The sequence below is a fragment of the Haemorhous mexicanus genome, chromosome 3 (assembly GCF_027477595.1).
Source record: "Haemorhous mexicanus isolate bHaeMex1 chromosome 3, bHaeMex1.pri, whole genome shotgun sequence".
In the NCBI taxonomy this organism is placed as follows: domain Eukaryota; kingdom Metazoa; phylum Chordata; class Aves; order Passeriformes; family Fringillidae; genus Haemorhous; species Haemorhous mexicanus.
The window spans coordinates 104,174,312-104,200,823 of record NC_082343.1 but is presented as its reverse complement, the minus strand read 5'-3'; the positions used below and the strand labels follow the sequence as shown (position 1 = coordinate 104,200,823).

The following is a 26,512-nucleotide window of genomic DNA, read 5'->3' as shown; positions in this document are numbered from 1 at the left end:
TTGCAAGTGAAACACACCTGTCTTAAAGGGGTGTTTATTATGTCTATATAATCTGGTCACAAAGTATGATGTGTTTGAATGGCTCTCAGGAGGCAATGACCCATCAGAAGGAAATGTAATTCAATGTTGAACTGAGAAAGTTGAAACCATTTTAGTTAGTCCAGTATTAAGATACTATAAATAAATGTATTATCAAGCCTGCCTGCTCTACATGTAGCTCTTTAGGTCCTGCTCTTACATAAATGGGTCAATTCTATCTCCATTTATTCCTCTTCACTGTTTGAATAAAGCTTTCCAGCTCTTGTGCATACATGCAAGAATTGTTTAAAAGCATTATGTTTCAGAAATGTTTTGAGAAAACACGTGCATTCAGGAATTAACACACTGTGAAAATAATTTATCCTTGTTCCATAAAGTGTGTGTTAAAACAAGCACTTTGTTTTAATCTATGGAAATATTATACTTTGTTGAAATTAGGGAAATCTATTTCATTAGGTCCAGCCTGTCCTGGAACAGAAAACCTTAGTCCTGGTGGCCTGTATGCATTCCATATTCCATTATGCAAATGTGAGAATTCATCAGGTACTTTGCCTCATTCCTGCTACCCTCATTTCATATCTACTTCAGACAAATCTACATACTGTGCACAGTCTCTCAAAGCTAGCAGCTGCTGCCCACAAAAACAACATCAGCTTGTTTTATTACTCACACATCAGCCACATTGTGTTGGTCGTATCATGCACAAAGAGAATTCCCATCCCAGTGAGTTTAGAGTCTGAAAGTATCAGGCCTGGTGCTCAGTTCAGACAGAGCAATATAATCCCCTTCAAGCCAGTGAACTCTGTATTACACAAGCAAAGGGTTTGCTCATTGTTGCAAACAGGTGAAGATTTTTTTTTTTTAAAGCAAGACTAGGAACAGGAAAGCAATGTTTTGTATCAAGCTCTGCCATAGTACAAGAAGAGACAAAGGACTGGTCAGAAAACAAAGAAAATAATCCTATTTAATAGAATAAAAAACAAAGTCATACCCACAGATAGGTCAGAGTCATGTCAAGGTACATGTCTGCTTCTCATGTGAGCTCTTCAGACACCGTTTTCCCCATTCCAAGCCCCACACTGCAATTTGGGCCCTAACAAAAAGCCTCGCCGTGCAGTCATCCCAGTGATATCAGATGTCACTCCCTTGCAGCCCTAGATGACAGCCGAGTTCATTCACCCTACGTGTTTTTCATGTTGCTTGCGTGGGATCATGCTTATTGCTTATCTACCTTGTCCAGGTCAGTTGTTATTTGTTCTGTGTAATTCTGCTTCCTGTGGCAGATTCAGCCTGATATGTTTTTCTCACTTTTTGTTTCATACTGCTGACTTCTCTCTGCAGATATTGGCACAGCTTAGTGCAAACACCTCTTTTATTTGCACAATCTCTAAGATTTTTTTATCATTAGTGGTTAGAATTACAAAATTTCTCCTCTCTTCTTCATGTATTTATGTACTAGCTTATGAAAAGTTTAGGACAAAAACCATAGTACTGATACATTTTTAAAAATTCAAAATTTTGCCCAAATAACCCATAACCTGACCCTTCTTAAAGTATAATCTTACTGCAAGTATGTATCATCCTCTATTCTTTCCAAGTTTCATCACAAGTTCACATGGCATGTTTTGGTACACAGCAGATGTTCTTGTAAATTTCAGATTCTCGCCTGAATGCAGATCTGAATGTTCCCAAAATTTGGAATGAGAAGATCACATCTGTAGAATGACTTCACATGTGTTTAATTTTCACATTTTATGCTGTCCTTTGCTAATTGGAGTTCCTTCTCTGTTTATTTTACTGGCATTTTGAATTCCCAGATACCTTTCTGTCTGCAAAGCAGAGCTACTGAATTGCATGTCCAAACCCAACGCCTGCCAACAGCAACCAACCCCATCCTAATTTCAGACTGCCTGCTTGGCTTATCTAGCTGTCCAGTTTAAGTGCCATTGCTAATATCAAGCTCAGCATGAAGGTTAGATCCTCAATTTGTTGAAGCAGACATACCTTCCTACATCTGCCAGACCCGACTGAGAGGCTGCCAGGCTCTGCCAACCAGCTCTCACACCAACAAGCTACAAGCAAGTCTCCACGGGCTCCTAGATCAGGAAAATTCCTCTGGAAAGCCTACAAATCTCCTACACTGCACTGTGTAGGTTGTCTGGAACCCTCAGGTGGGATTTACATGAGCTAGCAGTGTAGCTATGTTAACATCACACTCCACCCAGGCTAATACCTCTGTGAAGCCTACACAGAGCTGGACAGTGGCTCCAACAGCTCAGCTAGGCGGATGTGATTGCACAGCTCTGCTTGGTGCTGGGTAGAAATGCTGTGGACTTACCTGTGATTTCATCATGTCAGCCTCTAGATACTCTGCCCCACCATCACTGTAAGAGTAGGTCACTCTGAGGAATAGAGTCCTGAGTCACTTAGACAAGCATCAGGTTGTTCCCTTGATCTGCCTCTTTGCCTCCTCCACCAATCATTCAGCAGTGGCAGTTCTATAACTGGTATGGGAAGTGCTGTTCTCCCCCTCTCATTCCTTCTCCTGAGTGGTTCTTCTGTCAATCCATGGCTGTGTCCCAAGATCACCACCTCACAGATGTGCTCTCTGCCTTCCAGGAGAGCAGCAGCAGGGATGTCTGGGCATGTTTTCCCTGGCTTGGGACATGTCTTGCATCTCACATTTACTGCTGGCTTACTCACTCTGTGCTTATTGTGCAGGTCAAGTGCCAAATTTCCAAACTGTTATGTTTTTTCCATCCTTATCCTTCTAGTACTGGCCACATATGAGGGCCACCAGTTTCACAGAGCTACCCAGCCTTTCACAGGAGTAATAACATCACATTATAGTGGTGACATGTAGTTACACAGTGTCCAAAGAGTGACACTTGGACACTCTGCACTGGGTACCAGGAAGTGGGCAAGAATTAACCACTCCTCATTCTGCTTCACCAAAGACCACTGGGCTTCAAGCTGGGCCTGCTCTAAAGCCCAAGAGTTAAAAAGCAAATGAGCAATTAAATTCCTACATTTAGATTGCGTGTCCAGACATTTCGAATCCAACCAGGATCTTTCATCAATGGAATCTGAAAGAAACAAAACGTAATGAAAAATAATGTAGTTAATTAACCATACACAGAAGTTAATATATACAGGCCTCAGTCATTGTCCTTGAAATCCAGCTTCAATGAGTATCTCTCCTAAGATTCCTTTGTAAGCCACATGGCCTTTGTGTCATCCTCACTTTTTATTTGGACTGAGAAATTTTCTCAAGTTTTGTTCCACCACCTCAGTTTTCAGGGGTTTTGCAGAAGGGTTTAGTCCTCTGCTAGTAGGATCTGTATCATCAGCTGGAGAGAACTTGGAATCCAGCAAATTCTGTGAGCTCTGAAGAGGCATAGACCACAACAGTGTCTGTTTATTCTTTTGCAGGATGGGGATGCCAAAGATCTTTTCATATGGCATGATCCCTAGATGTGTTCATGGTACAGGAAGACCTCTAGTACCCAGTAGGACAGGAAAAGCAGTTCTGTAGAGCAAGAGGAGCACACTTCAGCCCCTTTGAAGCAGCTTGGTGCTCAGGGTCTGCATAGCAGAGGCATGAGTATATTCCATGAGTAATTCCTCTGCAGACAGGCAGCACAGGGGCCTCAGCAGTGTGACTGTACTTCCAGAGACAGAGGCCACAGCTGAGGTGACAATTACTGTGACAAACTCTTTATGAACACACAGGAGTAGGAGTGAATGGTGATTTCATTTTTAAAGAAGCCACAGTTGCAAGACATATTGACATTAATTAATACCCACTAAGTAGGCTAAGCTTTCAGTGTTGCTGGAGATGAAGGGACATGTATAAATAAAAGGAAAAGTTATTCAAGAGAAATTCTGAAGTGCATTTTATAATACTTCTTCTTCCATAGTGAAATTTCGTACTGTAAAGACTAACTCTACAGAATCAGTAAATACGATGATGATGATGATGATGATGATATGAAAAAATAATTTGAAAGATTTCTCTTTCTTGCCTAGAAAAGTTATGGCCAGATTTGCTGGTGGTGTCTTCTCAAAACACCCATATTCCCTCATATTCAAATCTCAACATTTTTCAAGCAAAAATGCTCACCGGGAAAAAAGGAAAAACATTCATTCTCAAGTTGTATGACACCCAGAATACTCTGTAGAAATTTACTGAGCAAATAGAAAAGGTATAAAATGATACTTTTTCAGAATTTTCTTTCATTTGAATAAGGACTATGAAACTATTACAAATAGTGAGCAATCAGAAATAGCAAAACAAGCACAACAGAAATAAATTCACCTAGTTCTGGTACGTCCAGTTCTTAAGGGTTCCATTACTGTTAATTACACTGGTAATTACACTCACACACTCTGGTATATGTGTAATTAGAATATAATTTCATGTGAAGGATGTGACAAGTTTGAGGTGGCACAATCAGAGGAAGACAAAGAGGTCTGGCACATAGGCCTTCTCTGTTCATGACAGTATCTTGCACTTGGAACGTGCCACTAAGGATTGCACCAGAGTGCGGAAACAGAGTTTACCAAGTCTCTCAAGAACCTTATGGACCAGAAGATATTATAAATTTCATTTATCAAATTAAGAAATTGAAATACACACTGACTAAGTGACTTATTTGGCATTACAAAGGATTTCTAGCATCTGAATTAGGAACAGACCTCTTTCCACATGGCCCATTGTTTTTACAAGTGGTCTATCTTTTCTCTTCTCAGAAGCGGAAAAAAAAATACTGGCACTGTTGTCCCCATAATTAAATGATCAGAAATACTCTTCCAGGCTAAATTAATAATTGAAATACAGATGCATGTTGTATGCAAATGCTGAAATCAATAAAATTGCATTTTCCTGCTGCATGTGCCTGTTTATTTTTAAGAGGTGGTTTGAGTTGGGAAGAACCTGAAAGACCATCTGGTTCCAACCCCGCTGCCACGGGCAGGGACACCTTTAGTGAGACTAAAGTGCTTAAAGCCCCTTCCAGCCTGGCCTTGAACACTTCCAGGGATGAAGCACCCACAATTTCTCTGGCCAGCCTGTTCCAGTGCCTCACCATCCCCACAGTAAAGCATTTCTTCCTAATATCTAATCTGAGCCTACCATCTTTCAGTTAAAAGATGTTCACCTTTGTTCACAAGCCCTCATAAAAGTCCCTCTCCAGCTCTCTTGTTGCCCCTTCTGGTACTGGAAGGAGACCATAAGGTCTCCCCAGAGCCTTTTCTTCTCCAAGCTGAACAGCCCCAACTCTATCAGCCTGTCTGCAGAGTATGGGTGCTTCAGCCCTCTGATCATCCTTGTGGCTTCCTCTGCACTTGCTCCACCAGTTCCACATCTTTCCTGTGCTGAAGGCCCCAGAGTTGGGTGCACCAGCCCCGCATGAGGTCTCCTGAGAGCAGAGCAGAGGGGCAGAATCACCTCCCTCACTTGCTGCCCACACTGCTTTGGATGCAGCCCAGGATACAGTTGGCTTTCAGGGCTGCAAACATTCTTTCTTTTTCTTTCTTTCTTAAAAACAATCGAAATTCCATTATCCAAAAAATAAATCTCAGAAACATCGTAATAGGAACTGCCACAGGCAAACAGTACATTTCATTAGCAGAAAAGTCAACAGTGTGTTGCAACAGAGCTGGTAATTTTACAAGAGTGCTGCTGCCTGTGCATTCAGTTCCTCTGAAAAACAGTGATCAGAGACAGTCCTGTAAAACATTCTTTGTGTACTGGTGCAACAACCACGCGACTCTCCAGGAGCCCTGCCAACATTTTGAAAGTACAGTTAATGTTGCAGTTAAGTATTTGATGTTTTTAGTAGTCTAATCTCTTGTTCCTGCTCACATTTGAAAAACAACCCTAAGGAGCTTTCATTCAGACCTGCAATTAATGGAAAAAATTTAGAATTTAATGAATTATATTTTGTCCATTTTTTTGAGTGACTGTTGTAAATCAACTGCCTTTCCTATGTAGTAGTCTTGGAAGTGCAAACTGACATGAACAAAAACAATTTCAAAGCAGACACAATGCATTAAATCTTTCCTTTAGTTGTACCAGCCTCAGAAGGCACCCTGCTGACTTTAGAGAACAAGCTAATGTGGGGAAAAGATGACCTTGCATTTAAGCTCGTGAAATAGGACACAAGTGCTATTCCTGTACAATCAGAGTCAAGGCACAGGCAGAGGCACTGGGACACTCTGGCCTGTGCCCTGATGCTGGAAAAACAGCACTTGGCACAGGTACTACCACAGCCAGCTGGCAGCTCCCAGCTGGGGAACAAGCACAGAGCATTTCCAACAGGTCTCTCAAGGAGGCCAACTGGTTTTTAGCATTGATGGAGCTTAATAATAATAATAGCAGGAGGTGACTGGATCACACCAGGTAGCATCAAAGCCAGAGAATGGGCACTGTCACTGTTTGGTTTACTATCACCAGTGTAGCCAAGAGAGCCAGATCTCCTGTGAAGGTACCTCAGCTTTTTTGCTACCAGGAGTGTGGGCATTATTGCACAGCTCTCCTGATGTCTAAAATAAATAATATGCTCCTAACTGTCAGGGGAAATTCAATAATATTTATAAGAAAACTTTAATTTGTGGTGCAAAGCAAAATTTGCCCTTTTACCCCTAAAGAGAGTCTTTATGACTCCTTATTGCCCAGTCTGCTAGCATTAAGCCAAACTGTACTTTTCCCAACTAAATATGGAGTGGTTAAGAATGAAGATGTTTCTTTTAGCTGATAGAAGGTGAAGTAAAACAGAAGACTCAGAGATAACAGATATGGCCTGATATCTGCAGAAGAACAGATCAGTCTATATTTCATACTCTCAGAGGAAAAATATATATCTTATATAAAAATATTGTAAACAAAAAATAGTACTAGTAACTGTAATCCATGCCCCCTGTAACTGTAATCCATGCCCCCTTGGGAGAGATATGGAAATGCAGTAAGCACGAAAAGAAACAGGAAATATTTAGGCATTAGGAAAACTTTATAATAGTAGGAGCACCCAAGCTCTGGTATGGCTTGCCGGAAGAGGCTGGGATCTTTCAGAGCAGGCTGAACACACATTTGACAGAAATGTTTTAATTATAGTTGGATATGCCTGTAGGCATAGAGATGGACCAGATGATCTCTTTAGTCTCTTGCAGCCTTGTGTTCTATTAGTCTGTGATAAAGTGACATGGCAGAATGAGTATCCATTTCCAGGAGTTCTTTCCTAACAATGAAATCTCACAGTGGGAAAAAATACAGAAACAGGTGATGAAAACCCTGTTAGATGAAATGCTTTGAATTTAAAAACACTAGTGCAGAAACAAGTTATAGGGAAGCACAGCCGAGTAGCCAAGGGTTGGGCAAGGTGACCTAAGCAGCTCTTCTGTCTCAAACTTCTGACTCAGTCTCACGACATCACCTGACTGGTGTTTAGCTCATCACACTGATGCAACTGGTGTTGTAAACAAAGTTACTCATTTGTGAATTACTCAAGTAATTTAAATCAGGTTCCTACAGTAATCATGCCTCTAAATGTAGTTAAGTACATACTGAGTGTTTTATTTCTGCTAGTACCAGATAGAAACATTCTATTACTTCCTTTGAGGAGCATCTGATGCCCAGAGTTATATTTTCCCTGCACTGTGGGTGCCTAGTGCAAAGCAGCTGGTCTGTTCTTTCATAGAGAACCAGAGTAGGTACCTTCTGTGAGGAGATGCTATCTCCACTACAGAGTAATTTTAAGGAACAAAGATGAAGGAGGGCCATCTTCTTTCAAGGTAAGATGACAGTCCAATTGCCACATGATCATACTGCCTTTCCAAGTGACCTAAACTAAGAAAACCATTTCCTAGCTTCTCAAATAAGTCAGATTTGACTGACAACTTTTAATTTTCCTGGAGAGGTTGCAACTAGTCAGACAAAGCTTGGGACATCAGTAAATAATGTGGGGGAAAAAAATGTAACTACCAAGAGTTCTGTCAGAAACTTCAGTAGTGAGTTCCTAGTTAAATGGCTTGATGTTCTAACACTCCAAACAAAAACACCCTTATCTCTATTTATCTTCTATAAGAAGGCTACCAAAATAAAGCCACTGGTCTGTAGGCGGCAACATGGGATCTGCTGCCCATGGAGATGACCACAGAACAGTTTAAGTACTTTGCAATATGGAAGCCAGAGTCAAGTTTTATCATATGAAGCAGAGGAAGCACAACAAGAAACCAGTTCTGTTTAATCACCTCACTCAAACCTGGCCCAAAGTCAGAGGAGCCATTATGCTCGAGCACTCTGGTAGCTCCAGGGTCCCAAGACATGCATGGAGACAGAGGAACATGTGTAGGGTGGGAAGATCACAGCAGTTTGGAGTGACCTTGCTTGCTCAGCCCTCACAGCCTCTATTTCTCTGGAGACAGCGTGGCTGCCAGGGCAGCTCTTGCAGCATGAGCAGTGTTCTCCCTGTCCTTGCTGAAAACATGGATACCTGCATTGTAATCATAGAATGGGTTGAAAAAGACCTTAAAGACCATCTAGTTCTAATCTCCCACCACCACGGGGGATGCCACACACTACACCAGATTGCTCAAATTCCCATCCAACCTGTCCTTGTATGCTTCCAAGGACAGAGCATCAACAGCTTCTCTGGGAACCTGTGCCAGTGCCTCACTCCTCACAGTACAGATTTTTTTTCCTAAAATATAATATAAATCTCTTCACTTTTAGTTTAAAACTGTTCCCCTTATCTGATCACTGCCTGCTCATGCAAAAAGTTTTCTCCCTCCTTTTTTATAGTTCCTTTCAAGTACTGGGAGGCAAATCTAAGATCTCCTCAGAAACTCCTCTTCTCCAGGCTGAACAATCTCAACCCTCTCAGCCAGTCTTCATAGGAGAGGTGTTCCAGCATTTTTGTGTCCCTCCTCTGGACTTGCTCCAACAACAGGTCCATGTCTTTCCTTCTCTGAGGACCCCAGATCTGGATGCAGCACTGCAGGCAGGGTCTCACCAGATATCCTTTTGACAGAGCCCAGGATACATTTGGCTTTCTGGGCTGAAGGTGCACATTGCCAGTTCCTGTGCAACTCTTCATCCACCAGAACCCCCAAGCCCTTCTCTGCAGGGCTGCTCTCAATAAGTTTATCTCCCATTGTACTACATTAACATCCTAAATGATTTTGAAATCCAGATGTAAGAGTGGTGTTCACATGCCCTCTGAACAGAGAGAAGCTGTGAGACAAGCAGAGAAGAAGGAAAACACAATTCTTATCTTGCTTGCTGTGCCTGTGTTGTGCTAAAGTAGAATGCAATATGGAGATTGTTTACCCAAAGTGAAGATGTTTTGTTTCCTTGGCCTATCAGGGCCAAGAAGTGTGTGTGTGTGGGACTGTCACGGGACAGTCACGGGAGAATCAGAGATGAGTGCAGTTCTGTGCAGTTGTGAACAAGAGTGAGTACCTGGCAGATTCAGTTTAGATGAAGTGTACACCGTATAGTATAATAAAGTAATTCATTAGGTCATTAGTCTTTTGATGTTGGAGTCAGATGCATCATTCTCTCTCCCCTTCGTCAGAGTAGTCATTGATTTACAATATGTAAACTGAGTGCTTTGTAATAATCCAGCCTATAAATTAAAGGGGAAAAAAAAAAAAGTGAGAATATCCATGGCATTTCTGTCCTGGAGCTGCTGCAAACTGCAGCAGAGCTCAGGCATGGTGGTTTGCTCACCACACTTTGAAGGGACTTTGAAATAAAGATAAAATTAAGGGCTGCAAGTAAGACACTATGAAGTTGCTCGTTTATCCAGAAACCTCACTGAGTACATCCCAGGGGTGGGTTAACACAGGGAACCCTGGTCTTTGAAATACACCCTCAAAGAGCCTCATGCCAGGTCTGGATTTTTCCTGCTGAGCTCCTCCCTTTTCTTAACCTCACCCTAGTCACTCACAGAGAGAGTTATCAGCTGTTTCTCTCACATCTTGCCAGGCCTGCTGATGAAGGCTGTTGTGTCACCTCCCGCAGACCGCTCAGCAGGGCGGGGCCTGTTCGGCTGCCACCGCCGCTGGCAGAGGAGGTGGCCCCTGCACCGCCCGGCACTTGCTTTTGTCGGATATTTTAATGGCTGCAGTTAACGCTGCACCTGGGAATGTTTCTCTTAGGAACCACCCTAGGCTACCAAAAGGTGTTTCATGAGGTGATGTGTTCACATCAGCTGATGTTCACACACCCTCCCACGGCATCCTTTCCAGACCCAGAGGCCTCCCTCAGCAATTTCTCCATCAGCCCTGGACATGGCAGCTGCTACCCACAGCTTTCCCCAAAGCACTGAAGAGGGCAATACATGCCCTTCACCAGAGAAGGGTGAAAAAGGCTGTTCCTCCTCACAGCCAGGGGCAGAAAGCTGGTGGGTGGTCAAGTTCCACGACTGCAGTATTGACACTGCCCATGGCTTAGGCTTGGTGAGGCTTTGGGTTGTCCAGACCCTCATTGTTAAAGTGCAAGGCAAAGGAGGTCAGAGCTAGATCTGGCTGAATGTAGGATCTGCAACCACGAGGAATCTGTAAATGTTGGGTTTTCAAGATACAGAGCAAACAAAACTGATCTGACCCACTGATGTTCAATCTGAGACACAGGATATGTGCTCAGTCATGTAAACAGAGGACTCTCTGAAGAGAAAAAAGCAAGGAGCTATCAAGAAGTTCCTGATTTAGTTCAGAGCGATTCTGGTCAAACAGGTACAGCAGCAGAGCTGAACTGGCAGCAGGCTTGTTTAAAGCCTTGAGAAACTGGGTTGTGCCACACACTGGAGCCCCAGGCTCCCAGCAGGACACAGAGCAAAGCTGCTACTGCTGCTGTGCTGAGCCTGCTCTTCAGATAATACCAGGCACAGACTGTGTTTTTGCTTGCTAGCAAGCTTTGTCATGGGTCACATAGAAATACTTTGTACAAATACCTTATAGAAGCTCATGGGGAGGCTCCAGAAAGGGGCATTTCCCTGATCCCATTTGTTTTCTGTGTAATTTTAGGCATGAATTTCAAGAGTGGTGATGGGGTTAGGAAGATGACAGCAAAAAAACGTGCTGTACACTGAAAAGCTGCTCGAGCCTTTCATGTTACAATTGAACCCTTTGTCCATTTGCCTACAGCAGCTGCCTCCATAGGCATAAAGGTCACAGCAAGTGCGAGGTAATGGCCACATCTGGGGCTGACCTGTAAAACCCAGCTGGGCTTTTTATTCTCCCTGTTTATTTGCTTTGTTTGCTTGTAGACTTACTCAGAGGTCTTCCCTATGGGTATCATAGATATTTTAGACTGCCAGTGGTGTTTCCCATCCCCCTGTCCGTTGATTTGTGGAAAGCCTCCCATCAGAATGCAATTTATTAAAAGAATATTAAATTTTGCCACAGAGTGAAGTTCCATCAAGTCAGTACTGATGTGTAACTTGCACAATAGTCACTGTCCAGAGTCATCAAGGGCACCAACAGTGATAGGCAAAACAGGTTTTAATGTATGGCTTCATGACAGGCATGATAGAGTCATGACAAGCCTCCATTAAAGTGTGAGTGAATTAAAATATACATGAAGGTTTTTCCACTTTGTCCATCTAGGGAAAAAAAAAAAAACAGGTAGGCTTGCTGTTCTTTGAAATCCTTCAAGCATTCAAATATTAAAGCCTCACATGCAAATTCCTAACAGCAGAAAAAATTGTATTGTGTGTAGTTTTTATAGGGGTTTTTTGAGGGATTTGCTAGTACAGCTTTTTAGGGAGAAAGTTTATGTCATTTTGTGGAACATAGGTATGTTTGTAGTATGAAGAGACCTTGTGTCCCAAGATCAGGTTTCTGGAGTGGAACAGAAGAGGAAAAACAATCCTACGTCTGAGGGGTAGGTCAGGAAGTTTGGAAACTTCCATTGCACCTGGCACTATTGCAGGCTTTCTGTGCTCTGCTGCACAACCCAGCTAACCTCACTCTGCTTCTGGTTTTTTAATATAAAATAGAGAAACATTATCAACTCAGACTACTGTTATGAAAGTGAATTTCTCAATTTTCAGAGTTTCTGACTTCACTGGTTCAGTACACAGGGCTCACATGTAGTAAAGACTGCGTGTATGCAAAAGTAAACACATGTTCATAAATAGACTTTGAAAGCAGCTCCCTACTGGCTCTTGTCCAGAAGGGCAGAAAATAAAGAGGTGGGGTGCGTGCCTCTTCATTGCAAGTGATTTGTTTTTCTCACTAATGCTACACATTGTTCAGGACTGTTTCTAGGAAGAAGGCAGTCATAAAATCCAATCAATATATGCTGCAACATTGCTGACCTTCTAGAAGAAAAACAGCATGTGCAGAACAAGAGGAAGTGTTTGAATAAAATTCTTGGAAAGAAGCATCTCAGAACGCAGTGGGCCAGGAACATTTTTTCTGTGGTGCACATTTAGTACTTGTTCACAAAGAAAGCTTTAAAAGTACTTAGAAATGTTTTTTTAAATGTTAATAATCCCTTGGGCTTGACTAGGTTTTAATTAATACTAAAATAACTGCATTGGCTTTGAAATTCTTTCGCCATGTCACAATGGCACACTTTTAGAAGTTCTCTGCCTCTCCTCCTACTTTCTTCTGTATTTTGCCTAAACAAGGCTCAGTGGCCTGGCATCCATCAGTCTCTATCTTAAATATCATACAGTTTTTCTCCAGACAGGGCAGTGCTATGGGTGAAGCTTTGCAGATCCATGGCTGCGGAGAATGAAGTTTGTAATCAGTGGGTGCTCCACAAAGGGATGGCTGACTCAAGAGTAGAGCAACCCCAAGTGTTTATTTTACACTCCTGAAGCTGCCACTGCAGCTAGGCTGGTGGTGAAGCAGTGCTGGATTGATAGAGCACAACCAGCTGCCCTTAGGAATGCTCTGGGACTGTCTTTTTTGCCTTTATTGTTTAAGGACAATATGGAGAGACAGGTTACAAGACCTCCACTTCCAAACCTCCCTCAGCATCTAGAAATACAGTCAAGGCCATCAGAGATCCACCAGTGTCAGTGGAGGATCCCAAGTGCTGTTTCTGTTACCTACACTGCAATGATTTTCTCAGAAGTTAGATCATGGGAACATCCAAAGCTCCATTTTGTGAATAATCTTTTATTGACTGCTTTGGACTTTAAAGGTACTCCTGACTTCAATGGGTGAAAGATTGTTAATTGTTCTGTGAGAAATTAACACCTCCTGATACTCCAGACTGGTGGGATTCATTTTTAAACCAACTTCACAGATTAAGTAGTCAGCAAAAAGAAAGATGGTGGCAAGAAATAATCTGTTCACTGTAGCAGGCTCCTGCATATTTCCTTGTTTTCACTTCATTATGTAATGTAATTATTCCTTTGCGAAGGGATTCCTGCAGAGGGCAAGCACATAGGTCCAGCTGTTCTTATTTTATTTGAGGTTCCAACACAAGACTTTACCTTTTCAGAGCCTTTACACCCAGGCCACAGACTTCATTATGTGGCATTAGTTGAAGAGAAAAACATCCTTTCAGGGCTGTATTTTTAGTGCTTGTGTTAGTGAGATAGCACTGGATTTGGAGTCTCCATGGTGTCTAATCCAAAGATATTTAATGTAAGAATCCTACTATATTCAGCCCAGATGTATCTGTCTGACTTTAAGGTGAGAGAATAGTTCCCCTTAACATCAAGGCCACCTTTTTAAGTGGGATTAGATCCTGGGGCTGCCCTTTTTACCTTAAACAGTCCTAAGAAAGATGGTTGTGCCTGGATTCCCTTTCTAATTAATCCACAGAGAGTGTTGCACTGTTAGAGCATGATCCATTTAAGCTTCCTTAGCATGGCATGACATGGAGCATTTAAATACAAACTTTTCTTCTCTAAATGTAACTCTGACCTGCCTTGGAAAGATGATTTTCATAACTGCCTTCTATTCTTTCCCAATAAATTATCCATCCTTTTTCCCCACAGGATAGATCTGCTTTTGTATCTCACCTAGAGCATACCACTTCCATCAAAGTCAGCTTCTCTTCAGCAAAGCTCTCATAGTCAATGAAAAAGTGAAAACCAGTGCAAATACACCCTGAAAATCAGTTTAGCAGTCAAAAGAGCTTCCTTTGTTACAGCAATAAATTATCACAGAGTTTATAAAGAAAGTATCAAATTATCCAAGGGTTTATAAAGAAAAAGGAGGTGCACTAAGACTCACATTCTATACTGCTGTTTGTTGGCCTTCAACAGTGCTTTGAAGCTTTAATTGAGGCTCACTTTGTCATACACTGTACAGGGACAAAATGAAAAGGTTGTGACAGGATGCCTCTTTTGTGAAATCCTCATTCATTTAAGGGAAGTTTTCCCAAATATTAGCATTCAAAAGTCTGGGCAGTCATTCACTCTCTGCTACTTGCCACCAACTTTATTAATATACTAAGGAACAAGTCATCATTAATGTAGGCAGCCTAGGATGAGCTGAAGGGTTTGTTTAACGTGTATGGCAGGGTCAGGAACATGCTGCACAGCTCCCACAAGGCCAGCAAGTAGTCAGGAGGTATGTCTGCTCCAGCCTGGTTTCAGGAATGCTTGTCTGAGGATTTACAAAGCAGAAAATAAACTATTGGTGTTGCCAAGCAATTAAGACCACTGTTAAAAGGCTCTGAACTGAGACAAGCCAGTTAAAGTGAGGAACTGCCTCTCCCATGTGTACGTGTTGCACAGATTCCTAGTGAGTAGCATCTTCCCAAACCTTAGAGGAAACCTAAGTGAGCTCACACTTCCCTCTGTAGGGAGTGCAGAGATAGAGACATTTCCAAGGACTGAGTTACTCCAACAGGATTGTTGCCTTTGGATTGTAGAAATAAATCCTTCAGTGGATTCAAACAAAACCTATCTTTCCACTGAAATGAGGTAACAAACCTGCAGCATCCTATTTTGTTTCTTTCTTTTTTTTTTTTTTTTTTTTTCTTCTCCAGTGTGGGTGGAGATCAAATGAATCCACGGTTCACGGGAAAAATGGGAGTCCCTGGAGTGGCTGAGATTGAGGTTTCTTCCCCAGATGCCATGTGAGGAAGGGCTAGATGCTGATGTCTCTGGTGTTTGGCAGCCCTCCTCAGTGTAGGGGGGCAAAGGCTTCTTCCAGCTCCTGCCAAAAGCTAAGGAAAAGCATTGCTGGGTTGGAAGCAGCCCAGCTCTTGCCTACGGCTTACATGGGTGCTGTGTGGAAAGGAAACCTTTTCCCCATCAGCCAGTGTCCCCATGGCCCTGGGTCTGTCCACCCTCACCCTCCAACTCTGCTTCACCCTCGCCATTAACCCCCTCTGTTCCCAGCCTGTCTGCCAAAGCTGGCTGCCATCCCCACAGGCTGTCCTGCTTATTTGTCCTTTCCTGCTTACAGGCTACAAGTGCCCAGCCCAGGCAAAAGCCAAGTGTCTGGATCCTGCAGTAAGGACTGGGTTAATTCTCAGTCCACAACATCCTCATAGTTCTGCATCCAGTGCCGAAACTGCCTTCTCCTACCCAGCTGCCCACAGCTGCCAAGGAAACTGAGGAAACCTGAAAAAAACTGCTGAAAAAAACCTGCCACCCCTCAGGCACAGGCTGCCTGCAGGAAATTAGACACCTGCTTTGGTCTTCTTCTTGCAGTCATGAAGTGTTGGTATAGTATGTCTGCCAAACCACTATTAATAAACCACCTTTTTGACTATCACAGTGTTATGCCAAGATAAAATGCCGTTCCTTCTACCATCCATCTTCTTTTTGTTTCACAGGTCCTGGCAGAGCTCTCTTTTCTGTACTATTTCCTGATCTATTGAGATTTGTGCAGCACTGACCAAGGGAGGAAGAAGATAAAAGTAGTGAATTAGTCAAATAAGTAGGAGTTAAAGAAAACTACTTGGTTCTCAGTTTTACCATTAGGGCCTTATGATCTACAACCTGCTATCCTATGGGGAAAAAAGAGAGAAAATGTATTAATTTAGCACAAAACATGAACTTTATAGGATGAGTTATATACATAGGTGTTGCTGTGGTCTGTGCCCATCTTCACGGGCTTGTCCTTTACATATCTAATACAGCTGCTGGAGGGAAGCACAAGAGGAAATTGATGAAAAATAGGGCTAACACCTTCTTTCATTTAAATTTTTTCACTTAGTGTTACTTTTCACATAGAAGGGAAAAAAAGTACGATAGTGTTTGTACTCTGTTTATTAACTGCATTACCCTGCTCACACACAGCACAGCCTGGTGAATGTTGCAATATATTGCTAAAGGTGTTATTAACATAATCCCCTTGCAACAGATGGAGCAGCTGAGAAAGTTGCAGAGGGTTATTGAAACTCATCCAGCAGCATGAGGGAAAATAGCTTTATCATCCTGCCTGGGGCCAGCACTGCACTGACCAGGGCAAGAGCCACAGCTCATTTGTCAGTCTTAGCTGAGAATCAAGTCTGCCTTGACTAATATTCAAGTTTTGGTCTCTGTTGCACAGACAACATTAGATTTCCAGGAGAAGGGATTTAGGAGCACCAAACTTTTTTTATCAAAGGTCATGTCTGTAACTGCTTTAAGTAGCTCACTTGCTATGGCTGTTGCGTTTCCACTGACCTTACAAAAGCACCAGGATCTATACAGTGAATCCAATAAGGAATTAATGATTAAGGACATTTAAATACCCATTGGGAAAACTCTCCTTCACGTTTAATCTGGTTTTTTATTGGTATTTGTTGTTGTTGTTGTTTGTTTTTTAAGGAAACTGTTGTTTTGCATAAGAGTTTTCAAATAAAATATTTATTGCAAATGATTTAATTAAAGAGTATTTTTCCATTGAATTTCCAAAGTGTCCCTCTGAAGGAATGCTGCCCCTCAGATGCTTTTGACTTCTAAAAACCTCTAAGCAAAACTAGCAGAGTGGAGGTACTCACAAATTTATAATGAAAGAAAATCCTTGAACTCCAGAGATTTCTCAGAGATATTTACTGAGATGGAAATCCCACAAAGCCTTGGTTTTTACTTCTCCCTGATCCTTCTCTGCCTTAAAATATTGAAGAAATAATGAGTCCATGGTATCCTAAAATACTCAGAAAAAGATAGGGTAATCCATAATAATTTCCAGATTTTAAAGGAAAATCAATGATTTTATTAGCAAAGCTATGGTGAATTCCTAATAGCTTGTCTAAGTAAAAATTACCTTTGAGTTGCCTGATAATATATTGTTTGCTTTTCAAAGGTCACCTCTGTCCTGTAGCAGATTGTAATATGGATGGTGTTAGAGTCAAAGCTGTACCACGTGCAGAGGGTGAGCAGAGAGAAAACCCCTGCACAATGCAGGAAAAAACACCCCTGAGATGAAAAAAAATTAAAAGTGAATAAGTTAAAAGCTTTCAAACTGGTTAGAAGGTATACAAAATATCTCAATATAAGGATACATCCAAATTATCTGACCTTTTTTGAAAGGGTACATCCAATTTAATTTGTTTTGCTTGCTACAAGCTGTTAAATATCATATGGCCTCATTTCTAAGAAGGGGAAGATTAATATCAGGTGTCAGCCAAAAATAATATGTGGGACCACTGGAGGGCACTTTTGATTTAAAAATCCCTCACTTTAAAAGTCTTTTGGCAGCAATATAACTTCTGCAAAAGCAGGAGGGAGCAGAACTGGGGCTTATCACTTGTTCATGAAAATTTATAGGAGAATATTTATTTTGTTTTAAGAACATTTGTAGCCGATAGGAGCTTGAGGAAATTCTGACAACCTTTATGAAACATCTATTCTCATTAATTTTTTTTCCTTATTACGTATTTTTGCAATGTGATTGTTTTGGCCTAGATCACATAACATTAATGAATCAGTTAAATTGAAACAACAGCTATAGATTGGGTTAGAATAAAAAAGACTGTATTTTTTGTCTGTGTTGCTATGCAGACACATTGCTAGCTCTGCATTTAAAAGAAGAATGTGCTAAAACTATTCCTGATCCATGGATCAGATATCTGCCACTTCCTTCAAAGGCTCCAAGTTTACTGAAGGAGTAAAGAAAGAGCAAAGAAAAGTAGCAATTCTCTGTGTACTGGATTCATTTCTAGGCTAATCCTGCAAACTTTCTCCTCTCAGCCGTCTTCCTTAGATGATTGATACAGTTCACTTCAGAGGGAGAGTGGGCCTGAAAAAAAAAAGATTTATCAGACCAGCTGCCAGTGTTCACTCTGTCCTTTTGCAGTTTTTTTCCTTGTTCACTTAGACCTTTATGAAAGGAGTCTGCTTCCTGACTGGCCTCCCTTGCTTGGAAGCAGCCATGCAATTCCTTGCTTCCCATTTTGGTTGGGCAAAGTACAATTTGCTCATCCATTATAGCAGAGCATTTCTCTGCAAAGCCACAAAACCAGCCTTACTACAAGATCCGACTAAGGCTTTTGTGAAATTCAGAAGACAGAAGGGTAAAAAGGAAAAGAGGGCAAGAAAAAGTGGAAAACACATAAATGCCTCCATCAAGTATTTTCTTCTTGGCTTTTCTGAATGGAGGATGAAGAATTTATTGTGAGCAGGAATGTCTCCATTGCCTGGTAACAGTGCCTGTAATATAGAGTAAATGATTGCCTGTTTGTGCTGTGGTCTGTGGTTCTGATGATGAACTTCCTAAGGGACTGTAAAAATGAAAATCACAGCTTGGTACTTGGTGAAGATTTAATGAGCTGTAACTTCTAAATGGTACTAGTGAGGAATAAACAGGCTTTTGCCTCCTGCCCCTGAGCACCATGGCAGGGTCATAAGAAGCTGAAACTGAACAAAACTCACACTGAAGCCCACAAAATTCATCCCTACAGGACAGAACACAATGAGGCTCTGCAAAGCTGAGTGAAGGCTCTCCTTTGCTGTCAGCTTTGCAGGGAAACCATCCCAGTAAAGCACTGGCAGGCACCAGCACAGATGTAAAGAACTCAGGGATGATGGTGAAGTCACAGCAGAAACTGCCAGCTTCATTTGGAACAATACAGATCATAGATCAAAGGGGAAACTTTGGGAACTTTTTTTTCTCTCTGCATTGAAAATATGATATTATACTGGTAAATTCTCATAAAATTAGTGGCTAATTTTCCTATGAGTGCGGCTACTGGTACCAAAAGAGAGAAAATTGATTCTGAGGATGGTCTTGGGGTGTCTTCCATTTCTCATTTCAGGAAGTGCAATCCCAGATGGCATTTACCTCAGTTCTAATATACAGGCCATCTGAACTGGGAGCATGGGGCAATGTGAGGCAGTGTACCCTGACAGGATGGCCATGCATGAGGCTTTGAGTAAAGCATGTCCTTCTCTTGTCATTGCTCCTTTGCTCCACAGGCAAGCACAGCTTTGCTTTCTGCTCCCGTGCTCACTCTCATGCCTGTCTCTAGCCTTCACCATATGCAGCTCCATTTGCAATTTCTGAATTATTTCTAACTCTGTAAAAGTGATGAGATCCCCAAGCTCACTTGATCCCATTTTCTTAACATCTTCCCCACCTCAAATACGTAATTTCAAGTGAAGTAGAAGACAGTCCTGTATTTTCTGAACCATTTTGCCATGCAGTCTTTTCAATAATCTCCCCAGCTTGTGTACATTTAAAACAGAGGGGACACATTCTGAGGTGGCAACACGATGGTCCCTTGTTGTGTAAACCCTGTTATGTCACCCTTGGCCTCATGGCTCCCTGGGTGATGACTGTGGGAAATGCTCAGCTGATGACGGCCCAACCCTTATCTGCTCATTTATTTGGAGCAGAAGCTCTTTGGGAAGATGCAGTGTCAGACTGATGCTGACTTTCATGAAGCTTTTTCTTACCTCCCAGAGACAGGGGACTTTAAATTCAAAAGAGTTTTAACCTTTGCCATGACTGGTATCAGTTTGATAACTTTTTAAATGCAGACATCTAAAAGCCTGTAGCAAGAAACTAATATGTATCTCTGCTTTCAAACATCTCAGGTTTTAAGACCGCTCTGGTTCTTGGATATATGTTTGTGCTTTCTGAAGCTCAGCCTTGGGCTGACCAGTCCTTGGACTGTGGTCTTGACAAGGTGCAAACTCCTACTCCAGGTGAGACTGAGCTGTCACAGACCACTTTACAGAGTAGGAGAGTCAGAAACAGAGGTTGACACTCTGTTTGCATTTATGGCAGCATGAAATAAGTAAGTGTTATTAAAGCATTACTCATCATGCACATTGTTATGGTGCAAAGGCAGTGGAGGTGACAGGAGCTGGGGGTGAAGCAGCTGACAGCCACTCGTGGCCCTCACTGCCTCTCATCCCCGTGGACCAAGATGAACTTTCAGATCTATATTAAGACAGGGCAGGCTCTCTGAGACATGATCTCCAGATACAGAATGACCTCCCACAACCTGCCCTAAATAAAATGCAAGAGGACTTGGCCTGCAGTCAGCTCCCCAAGAGTGAACCACATGGAAGGGTCCAGGTTCAATTTACTGTTTGTTTTTCAGTAGGTGGGAAGGCAGCACACGTGCTTGATGGTGGAGGAAAGCAGATCTGCAGTGAAGTTGAGACTTATTTACCCTTGCAAAAATACATCCTCTACTCTCTGAAGGGTCAGCCCTCCAAAATGGGAGCGGCACCTGCTCCCCCCGGCTGCTGCTGCCGACCTGCTGGGCATGGCAGGGAAGGGCCACTGTGGGGGAAAGATGCTCCTGCCCCTGAAAAGTCTGGAGTCTGCTCAGGAGGTGACTGCAAAAAGGCCACCAAAATAAAACAGAAGGAGAGCCAACACCTATGTACCCTGTGCATAGGGTATATAGGTTCAGTTGATGCCTGTGCCCAAAGTGGTACAGATCAGCTGCAGGGGAGGAATCAGGCCCCATGGGAAGAGATCTTTCCCAGCAAAGGTCCATGGGATGGAGCAGTCCCAGAGCCCAGGGCATTGCCATCTGCAGGGACAGCTGGGAACAGCCCTGCTGTTGGAGTAGCTGTGGGTGTCCTGGCTGTAAAGTGCAGGACTGCAGCCCCTGGGCAAGTGGGCTCTGCCTCTGGCTGCTCTGGGCCAGCACAGCTTTGGTGGGGTGAGAGCAGCCTCTGGCCCACCCTGCTCCTTCTGCCTTACCCAGGACAGCTGTTTAAGCTGTTTAGTGCAGTAAAAGCCTCACAGTGAGAAACATACACTTCTTCCTTTTTCAAAGAAATTGATGCTACTTAAATTGCTACCCCCGCTGGAATCAAGGATTGTCTGCAGCCCCAGAGAAATGCCAGTGCTTTGTCATGACCAGTGTTTTGTCACTGGGACTGGGCCTGGGAAGAGAATGATGGAAACTTGCCCTAAGGAGCCAACCAGTCCTCCCACAGCAGCATCAACTGCAGAAGCAGCACTGGTGGAAGCACTGGTGGCAGCAAGGTGTTGCATTTCTGGAAGGTTTCTCCCAAAGGATCTCAAAACACAATAAAAGATTCAGGTTAAATGAACCTAAAAATTTTATGTGTTGGAAGAAAATGAAAGTTACCATTTTCAAGTGTGCCTGTTTAATTTGGGTACCCAGTGCAAGTGGCTCAGGGAGTATTTTTACACATGCTCCTTGTGGTACAGGTGAAAGTTGTAGAAATTCTTCTGAACATGAAGGTCTCAAGTAGAGATCTAAGAGCACAGCTACCTAATAATTTGAAACACTAGCAAGTAAAATGTGAATTTTGCCTTGAGCAGTATAGGAGGCTTGTATTTGATGCAGGAATTTGCAGAGTTCTCCTTGATGTCTGCTATGTTTTGATAGGCCCAGTTTTGACCACCATCCCCACGTTATATCAGCTTGTCTCAGTGATGCTTAATTTATTTGTTTATTTTTTATTTATTTCTCCTCTGGAAAGGACGTAGGTGTACAATCTTATTCTTAACCCTAGGGAAAGCAAATGTCTGTAAGACTTCATATTTGTTTGGTCCTCTTGCAACATCATGATAAATCAGAGAAAGTTTAAAGTCTAAATGCTTACAAAAACAAATTTTTGCTTCTAGAAGCATGTAAGTTTGTAATCACATGCTGCATTTCAAAGCCTGGGGCTTGTATGTTTTTATTTGCATACCTAGGGAATCTTTTTATCAAGGGGCTCTCTGTGATGAGCTTTTAATATTCTCAAATATATGTATTCTGCCATTGTCTCCAAGGACCAAAATTTTCTCTGTACTTTGCAATATAGTGATAGGCAGAAGCACTTCAGTAAATCTATAGAGGTAAGTGGTTCTTCTTTTCTGATGTCCTCAGCAGAAGCCCAGAGTCAGCAGCTCCTAAAGGCCAATAGCCACAGTTTCAAATCATATTTAGCACATCTATTTCTATTAGAAATCTGATATCCTTTATATGCTGAATAACACCATTTATTTAACTTACAATGAAACTTCCAAATTCACTGAAAAACAGATTGTTCAAAGGAGCAGTGGGATCCATGACTTTCCTTGGCAATTTAAGAGACTTATATGTGAAGGAGATTTCTAGAAGGAAACTAAAGCTAAAGTGTACATCATACAAGTGCAATAGTTGAAGTGTTGTGTAGGATGTCTTAATTTTTAATACAGGTGAAAGCCAAGAGTTTAATGATATTTAAAGTTGAAATTAAAAAATTACATCCCTGACTTCTTTGTTCCTTCTCAGTTTGGTTTATACTGAACATAGTCTTGATGTGCCTTAGTGCTCCAACCATCACTGAACTAATCAGTCCCATCTCTCCCACCCAGCCTCCATTCTGCTCAGTCTGTAGGGAATTTTCTGTGGAAATAGAAAGTTGCCACCTATGTTTAATTTAGAAACCCATAAACTATCTTCCTGTGTGTCAAAAACAGACATCTACCAACACAAATACCAGGAAACCTGTGTCCTGATAGTGAGAACAACTGGTGCTAATTTTCAGCCTCCCTATGTGTTCCTCCAAATATGAGACTACTTTAAATGAATGTTTCTATTAGCTAAACCAATTTATTCTATGCATTAGCTAAACCAATTTATTCTATGCATTCTACCTTCAAAAAGCAAAAGTCTCTTTTAATTCCTTGGGTACCTGCAGGACATATCAGTTCTAGACATATCATACACATTCATGCCTGACCACATTTAAAAACCATTTCAAATATTGTCATTACCTGAAAAATCATAGATGTATGTGTCAATAAAAAGATATGAAAACATATATGAAAACATAAATACTAATTTCAAAGTATACTATTGTTTTCTAACCACTTTAATGCTTTTAGAAAAGTAATTGAAAGCCTTGGTTATAACCCATACTGCCTTTTCCTGAAACTTAGTGAATTGCCAGGAGATTCAGTAGAGCTGTTCCTATTTCTACCCAAAGTCTCTTCAGAGGGAATTCATCCTCTGTCTTTCTGCCAGAAACCTGTACGGATCCACATCCTCTCCAGCAGCATTAGGCATCAGCCCAGACCTTAAAACACAGGACCATGAAGCCACTATTAGGGGACATCAGTGCAGATTGTATTTCATTAAGGCAGTTTCAGTCTTACTGAGAAAAAATTTTGTATTTTACTGGCTCTTTTTTTTAATGCAGACCTCCAGAGCAGATGTTAACATTGTTCTTTTCCCTCCTTTATATCCTTTTCCCTCCATTATACCTAAAAGCTATCTTTCAACAGTGTAGCTTTGCACAGCCAGTGAGACAGCAAAGCAGACAGTACAGAATCAGTCAGGTTTCCTTGTAGAACCTGACATACACAGGAGAAGAAAAATAAGGTTTTCCCCATTCAGTTTTTTTTTTTTTTTAAAGTCCACAGACTGAACTAGAAGAGATAACCAAACCATCGATTAAACACAGACTTCACAGGAGACTAAAAATGCTGCTGATCCTCAGTACTATTGAGGGTCACACAGCACAGCTTGTTAGTTTTTTCTAAAGCTTTAAGTGTTATTTATGCCACCTTAGGGCAGAGTCTCTTACCCAAGACCAAGGGGAGCCAGTGGGGGTCTCTGGATGATCTTCCTCCTCAGACGACATCCTGAGCTGGTAGTTTTTCCCTGTTCTTCACATGCGCTGCTAAAGCCACTGTTGGTTTCTGCCATGTACAAAAAAGCTGCCTTCAGATTTTAGCTGTAGACAACAAAGCTCCAGAGAATATAATTTCGCAGTGATCATGTTCTTGCTAATTTTACCTGCCGAAGTTCTTGGAAGCACAGTCAGAGCAAGAAATCTGAGCTCAGTAAGCCAGAGCACACTTTCCTTGCAACTGACTCCTCAAGTGCTCTAGCTCAGTCAAAAGGTTCAGTGAAAAATTAGAGCCTGAAAAACACAAATTCACTTCCAGTCAGTATCCTAACTTTCATATAAGATTTTGTGATTTAGCAGTTTACTGAGTTCTAAGTTCCAGAAACAGAATACCAGGAATTTTTACTGCCAACATTTTATTGCTATCATTGATCATATTTTTTATGGATTTTAATAGTTTAGTTTTTTTCAGGACAGGTTCTTAATGCCACAATCTAATTCTGCTTTTCTGCACAGCTGCACAACTCCACAACCGTAACTGTATGAGTGAGAAGGCAGCACAGCTTTCCTGCTCCTCTGTGCAATAATATTTAAAAGAGAATAATTTTTGTTTCCATTTGTTCCTTTTGGTTTTCTGTTTGTGTCTGGTTTGATACCAGTATGTAGAATCCACACAGATCCATACAGATCACACTCTATTTATTTATTTATCAGATAAACTTGTCCTGAATTTTGAGACTTCTGGCTCTGAGAGGACAGCTGGGTCCAACATCTTGAAATCACTTCTGGCAGCTGGCAGAAATAGCAGCCTTGCCACCAAGATACAGCCTGAGGTTTTGTGTTCAAACTGACCACTAAATCACAGCTATGATACACTTTCACACTCACAGCCCGTGGCTTGAATTTTGTTATTTATCATCCCTCTGCTTATAAGGCATCTGGCTGCAGTAGCTGGTGAAATAAAGTTGCTATCAAAATCCCTGAACCCTTCTGTTACAGGTCTGGCTTTGGGCAAAGGCTTCTTTCCACTCTTATGTAATGAAATGGGCTATTTATGGCACCCCACTGCAGGAGAGTCCTAGCCTTAACTATGAGCTGGTAACAGTTATCAAATGAACAAATATGCCCGGCTAGGCTTCATACTTAACCCTAGGCTATATGCAAATTCAGTGAGTAGGAAAATAATCAATCAATGGAAAAAGCACTGGAAATAAGGCATAGAGTAGAGAAATAACCTACTGCCAGCATGAGGTCTCTCATCACTGTGAGTGTCACTAAGTAGGCAGCATGTAAAGATAGAAAGGACTGAAAAGTGACAGCCCTCTGTGCAGCCACCAGGCGTTGTCAGCTGGAGGATTAAGGTATCACAGGCCATGGCTGGACAGTGTGTTGTTTTCAACAGCAATATCAGCATCAGCTGTGCTTGCCTCTGTCATCCTCTTTATCCCAAAAATTCAAAATGCAAGACTGTTTAAAGTCTGAAATACTTTCCTAAAACAATGTATTCTGAGGTCTCAAGAAGAGCTGTGGTATTCCAGCTGAGAGTTAAGTTCATTTCTGCATGAAGCTGCCTTCGAGCTTTGGGAGTATTGGGAATGAGAGTTATTTCTGTGTATCAACCAAAACTAACACAGCTGCCAGACTGCTCTGAATCCCTGGCTTGGCAAGGGAAGTGCCAGTTTGTATCACAGGACGAGCATTAGATGCAGGCAACCCAGTCTCAGCTCTCAACCCAGTTGCTCACTGGGCCTGTGGGGTTCTGCTGGGCTCCCTCAGCATCCCGCCAACACTGTCACACAGCCTCCTGCTGTTGGCTCTGACCTGCTCCAGCTCCTGAAACCCTGGCACTGCCCCACTGCAGCCAGTCCCCGATGGACTGACTTTCCACCTGATGGGTGTCTTATGATGACAAGACACTGATGTGAAAGGCATCTGGAAGAGATCTAATCATCAGAAAAAAAAATGCTTACTTAGACTCTCTCATGCTTCACATTAGAAACTCTGAATCTGAAGTGGCCCAATAGCCAAGTCACCCTCAAGTTGTAGAGGAACCCTTCCAAGAGAAAATAGGACAGCGCTTGAGTTTCCAAGATGCTTAGGTTACTCGTTTCTGTTGTTCACCAAATGTTAAGACTGTAAGCACAGAAACCCATTTATTAGCTATCTGACAAATCACATTTGCTTTCTGGAACAATTTTGGGGAAGGAAATTCAATACAATTCTTCTCATTTCAGATAAACAGGGAAATGCCACGCCTAATGAATTTCAATGGCATTCCTGCCCCTGCTGAATGGTCTATTCACCAAATTTAAAAGATAGGAACCACTGTTTGTTGGAGTAATTTTCCACTGTTCCACCCATTTCTTCTGATAAATTTTCTTTCAAGCTGTGATGGGTAAGTATAACAATCTATCAGAAATAGCATTTAAATAATTGTAACATGCTGCTTAATGTTTCTTTATCAAATTCTTCAAGAAGTGGGCGTGCATCTTTCCCAGCACACTGTATTCCTGAAGCCTTTGTCATTT

General features: G+C 41.9%; 1 protein-coding gene across 4 annotated transcripts in view; it reads right to left on the bottom strand.

The window, feature by feature from the left end:
• LPIN1 (lipin 1) overlaps window positions 1-24,082 on the bottom strand; it is a 79,642-nt gene extending 55,560 nt beyond the window's left edge. The window contains exons 1-2 of one of the 4 annotated variants that reach the window (XM_059842891.1): window positions 23,940-24,082; window positions 3,069-3,125 (exon numbers count right to left, since the gene is read on the bottom strand). In XM_059842891.1, the coding sequence (XP_059698874.1) occupies window positions 3,069-3,125; window positions 23,940-23,996 (114 nt within the window). In that variant the 5' untranslated portion in view covers window positions 23,997-24,082. Of the gene's footprint in view, window positions 1-1,030; window positions 1,153-2,377; window positions 2,520-3,068; window positions 3,126-23,939 lie in introns of those variants that run through there. The other 3 variants (XM_059842895.1, XM_059842893.1, XM_059842892.1) reach the window with 3 other exon arrangements.
• Window positions 24,083-26,512: the final 2,430 nt, after the last annotated feature.